The sequence below is a fragment of the Rhipicephalus microplus genome, chromosome 2 (genome assembly GCF_043290135.1).
Source record: "Rhipicephalus microplus isolate Deutch F79 chromosome 2, USDA_Rmic, whole genome shotgun sequence".
Lineage (NCBI taxonomy): Eukaryota > Metazoa > Arthropoda > Arachnida > Ixodida > Ixodidae > Rhipicephalus > Rhipicephalus microplus.
Genome location: NC_134701.1, coordinates 193,219,165 through 193,224,494, shown reverse-complemented (window position 1 = coordinate 193,224,494; position 5,330 = coordinate 193,219,165). Strand labels below are relative to the sequence as shown.

The window sequence follows — 5,330 nt, the reverse complement described above, 5'->3', positions numbered from 1 at the left end:
CATTCAGAAAAAAAGTGAAGAAGGAAGACGACGTTGGGTGTGCTGTCTCGAGACCCCTTGTGGAAGTAAACGCGAACCATCCAGGCTCGCCTGTTTTTTCAACCTTTTCGTGTACTTCTTGCGTGTAACAATGTAAATGGTGACGTAAGTCCATTCGACAATCTTTGTGCCACAATTTTAGGTGTTATAAAAGTGTTTGCTGCTAATGCGTGATAAAATACGATCACGCCTATTTTGCTCTTCACCACTTTTTTGTTGTGGGTGGTCGCCACTGTACAGGTATCATCGTGATCATGAATAAGCAGCGGTGATGTCAGACGAGACGGATTCGTTCAAGCCCAGTCTCGGCGAAATAAGCGACGACCAGAGAGATTAGTACATAGCCTTAACTAGCTATCTGCATCAAGGCGACTTGCTGTACGATGACAGCTGATCGGAGAGCTGGGTGAGTGTTGAAACGACCCCGCAGACATCGGAGTACAGTGACACGGACGATGACGAAAGGCAGTGCGAGATGCTAGATTCCGTGGGCACGGCCGCGGAGACCACAATTGACAGATTAGTAGAATGTGTAGACTCGTTCCTCGCGTCCGAAGGTGAAGAATCCGAAGAGGATGACGCGCTGGAAGAAAACGTCGTCGAGGATCGCCCCCAGGAAACGAGAAACGTTGCGAAAGGGTTACCGCGTTATCTTCGGGGACTAATGGGTGAGGCGAACATGTGCTTCGCTCGAGGCCGTTACGAGGACGCTGTCAAGATGTGCCTCGAGATTGTCCGGCTTGCGCCCACTTCGCCGCTTCCCTTCCAGACACTCGCCATGATTTACGAGGAGCTACGAGATCCGAATCGATCGTTGCAGTTCGGCTTGATCGCGGCCTACTTGGGTACGCAGGACGCCTCCGAGTGGAGCCGGTTGGCGCAGCTTTGCCTGGAGCAGGGTCTCGTCCGTAAAGCGGCTTTGTGTCTGATTAGGGCTCTTAGGGTTGATCCGCACGACTTGGAATTGCGGCGCTTACTGTGTGCGCTGTACGAGCAGCTGGGTGACGAACATCGAGCGCTCGTTTCATGCGCAGCCCTCGCACGTCGAATAGAGGAACCTGACGAATGCCTGCTGCTGTCTCGACGCCTTGTGGATGTCTTCCGCAGTCGTCAAAACCTGCCTTCGGCTGTGCGAGTTCTTCTGAATGCCGCCACTAAGTTTCCCGCGCACATCACAGCTGAAGACATCCACACGCTGCTGGAGATGCAACTGACGCTGAAAATGCACTCAGCTGCTCTGCTAGTGCTTCACAATCATTGCGGAGTTCAGCTGCTGCCGCTGCCGGAGGGGCGCAAAGTAATAACTACAAAACTACTTGAAGACTCTCTCGACGTCTTTGAGAGATGCCTGGTGCCTGCTGAGCTTTGCATTGATATAAAGACGAAGCTTGCGGTTTGTCTAATACACCTGGGGGCCCGGCATCTCGTTATGGATCTTGTGAGAGAAATGAAGCGTGAGCTGGACCCCGAAAAGTCTGGCGTTTTTTTGCTGAATGTGGCTGAAGCCTTCATGGAAGCGGAATTCGAGAACGATGCACTACCGCTGCTGCGCATGCTTGTGCGCACTTGCAACTGTGGGACGGCAGCCGTTTGGCTCCTATACGCGGAATGTCTGAAGCGACTCGGCCGCCACCAAGAGGCGACAAAGGCGTACGAACGCACGTGCGAGCTGGCACCACGCCACGCACCGTCCCGCCTCTCCCTGGGCCAGCTGTTGGACGCGCAGGGGCTTCGGGACCAGGCCATCGACTGTCTCGCCACCGATTCCCGACAGCTGCAGGACACCAAGGACAGCACGTCAGAGCAGCAGCAGGATTTGGCATCTGTGCTGCTTTGTCAGGCGCGGCTATTGTGGGATTCCGGACAGCGCGAGGCTTTTATTGAGTCGGCCATGACGCTGGTGCGGGCACACTGTTTGTCTGTCTGTTCGGCAGAAGAATACGATGCGGTGTACTCAAATACGTATCACTTGAGTCGCATGAAGGTACTACGTGAACTGCATGAGAAACGCGGCTTCACACCGGGCTGGCTCACAATGGAGAGTGGTGTGTCTGTCGAAGAACTGCAGGCATGCTTCCTCGAGCTCTACCAAGCACTGCAAGAGACCGGCCGCATGGACGACCTGAGGCAAGTCGCGACGGAAGTTCTCGTCGCGCCCATGTTCAATAAAGACGCAACGAGCACTGAGGAGCTGGAGTTCTTGAGCTTTCTAGCCCATTACCAGAACCCGGACCACGTAGAGCACAGCTTTGCCATCATCCGCGCCATGGTGCTCAAGTATCCGAACCAAGTACGTGCGTGGAATTTGCTGGGTCTCGTGGCCAACCAAATACCGGCGTGGCGTAAGAAGGGATTCTACCTCCGGCTATTATACAAGCACGAGAATAGCCTGCCACTTGGTGTGCTCGTCGCTCACAACGCTTTTCTCTGTGCGAACTACAAGCACGCTCTGGCAGAGTACACGCAACTTCTTCGCCATGTCGGAAAGGAAGAGCCAATTCTGCTGCTGTGCTCAGGCATAAGCCTAATGCGTATGGCGGGACAACAGTTGACACTAAACCAAAATTGTCCAGGGAGCCAAAAGTCTGCAGGAGTTCAGAAGTCTCCAAGGAAGTTTTACTGGCTGGCCACTCAAGGGATGACCTTCTTGTGCCGCATTTTGCGTGCTCGAGGCAGTGATTGTCAGGAGGCCCTTTTTAACGTAGGCCGCGCTCTTCACGAGCTGGGCTTCCCGCACATGGCTGTCAACATGTATCAACGGGCACTCGCCGCACCACCGGCTGTGCAGGAGATGCCAGAGGTGTTTGACCTGCGACGGGAGATAGCTTTCAACTTGAGCCTGTTGTACCAGCGCGGAGGCAACAACGAATTAGCCGATTGGTGTATCAACCACTACTGCGTCATTTGAATAGGAGATCGTTGTAATGGGTTCGATTTTCAAATTTTGTGCAGTCTCCACGTATTCACATTCCGTAATCGTTATCAAAGTGCACTATTACCGTTGGTCATGGTCTGAGTCTGCCAACTCACGCAGAAGCAGGACAGGCGAACTCTCAGTCGCTGTTAAGAGTACGCCTTTCGCAGCTTCGGTTCAGATGCTTTTGCCGAAGTGCTCATTCTCAAAATGAGCTTCGGCCAACTTTCAGCGCGTAGGTTTCTGTTTCGTGGCTCAAGCAATTTGTTCAATTTAGAGATACGTATATTCACGTCAAATGAAACCAATCACGTTCGCGTTCAGTAAACCGCAGAATATGCACGGATGTCTTGCTTATGCTTCCGAAACTTCATTTTACGTATCTTTGTCTCAAGCTTTGACGCTAAATGCATTGTGCCTTCATTCGAGTGGTGAAGCTTGACAAATGTGTTATGCCTCTGACGTGATCCTATTGGCGTCTCTTTATAAGGAATAAGTTATAATTTGCATATTGTTTATTACGCCAATTGCGCATGAGGTGCAATTTTACGTCGTGATAACAGAGCTGAATGCCCGATTTTGTCAGTGCCTCTGAATTACGTAGAAGAATAATGATAGTGATTTGGCGTTTTTTCGTTTGGCCTGTATTCTTCACTTGAGATGCGGAATCCTATGAACGAGACAATAGCAGGGGGGGGGGGGGTGGATGAATTAAAGGCAGAATTAGAGACGTCATTATTGCCGCAAGCTGTTATCGCTTTTTTTCATCTTCAGCTCTTTTCAAACACATGTACGCGTGCTCACGTAAAGAAGGCGTGCTCATTTAAGATTCTAGAGCTCACGTTTGTTGTTCATCTGTGAACGCGTGGAATCGAAATGCTATAGAAATGAGAGCGAAATGTCTCATGATATCCGAGACAGCCTACGCCAAGCGGCTGCATGTGATTTCTCGTCGTCTTTTTTCGATTCGTGTGGAAACGTCTCGCGCACATTCGAGTTCGCTTCAAACAGCTTATGATAACTTAAAAAAAGCAAAAGCGCTGACTTTTCGGGTACAACCTCTTGAAAATCTTGTTTTATCTTTATAACCCTATATATGATATGTAAAATTTTGTGAGTATGTATCACAATGTTTTAATTCTTTGCAAGTTTACTCCTGTGAAAATCCCTGACGGGATTGATGGTATCCTTAAATAAATAAATTAAAATAAATATTTGGTATACTTCTTACTGGTTTCACTGGACCTACGATAACGAAACTAACGCTGTTGGTTGCTTCTTTACAATAAACGAGTGCTGGAATGGGATTGCCCTGGCTTACAGATGATCTTCACACACCCACCAAAGCGGTAGATGTGTTAGTACATTCTTTGTGCATGCTCGGAACAGCATGTGTGTGATCCACTGATGGTGGATCACACACATCCTGTTTCGCTGATGGTGGATCACACTAAAGTGAGCTAGAATAGGGTTCTAGCTCACTTTAATTCTAGCTCAATTTTCCTATTCTAGCTCACTTTATTCACACCCTTCGGGATTCTATCCTTGGGGGAGGGAAAATGTTGGATCCCCCACAATCCATGCACCACTAAGGGTGGGTGGTATGTTTTAAAAACGAAGTTTCTTAGGGTGTGGGTCGTTCTCTCGTAGTATGTTGTAGCAGTCTAGTCAGTTTCAAGAATTTCTCATTAGATGGCGTTGTGTATACGTCTTTGGAAAGAATATGGCTTGATGGCGTTAGTGGTTTTCGTATAGTTGTCAATTAGAGAGGACAGATGGTGCGATTATAACAGGCAGACAGACATACAAACGTTAAAACATGCGAGTCGCGCCAAGAGTGGTTGGTTTAAATGTCAACCACTCACAGTGTGCACAGGTATAATTAATGATCATTATCTGCAACAGCATCGATAACGTGAGTAACGGAGCAGGTTCAGGTGTTGCTTTGCGTAATGGGTACTTCGTATATTGGCAAAAGGTAGAATTATGCCATAGTGGGCACTTCGCAACTGTACTTGTCGTAGGAATTCTAGGATGGTATGAAATAGCCACTTTGCACCCTCAAATATGTTTTTTTTTTGCTTGAAGCAAGGTTGAGGGGTCCACTAAAAAAGGCTATGCGAATGAGCCCCGATTACGCTGTCGCGTTGCACTCTTGAAGGCGAAGCGTAGACTTCCATCGTCCGTCTTTTGAGAACTTATGGGCTGATTGCCCGGACGTCTCGTTTCAATTGCCATGATAACGGCGCTAGCATTTGACTCAGGGTCACCTGAAACCACCGAGAACGGGAGCTCATGACTTTTCGCACTGAAAAAAGAAAATACAGCTGAACCGGACAAATAAAATAACAACAACAACAACCAAAGGACAGGTGGG

The 5,330-nt window shown here is 48.9% G+C and overlaps 1 protein-coding gene across 1 annotated transcript; it reads left to right on the top strand.

Moving 5' to 3' along the window:
• The first annotated feature begins 514 nt into the window (after positions 1-514).
• On the top strand, positions 515-2,947 carry LOC119169622 (general transcription factor 3C polypeptide 3). The gene has a single exon (XM_075885762.1). It carries the CDS (start codon positions 515-517, stop codon positions 2,945-2,947), a length of 2,433 nt encoding a protein of 810 aa, XP_075741877.1.
• The last annotated feature ends 2,383 nt before the right edge of the window (positions 2,948-5,330 follow it).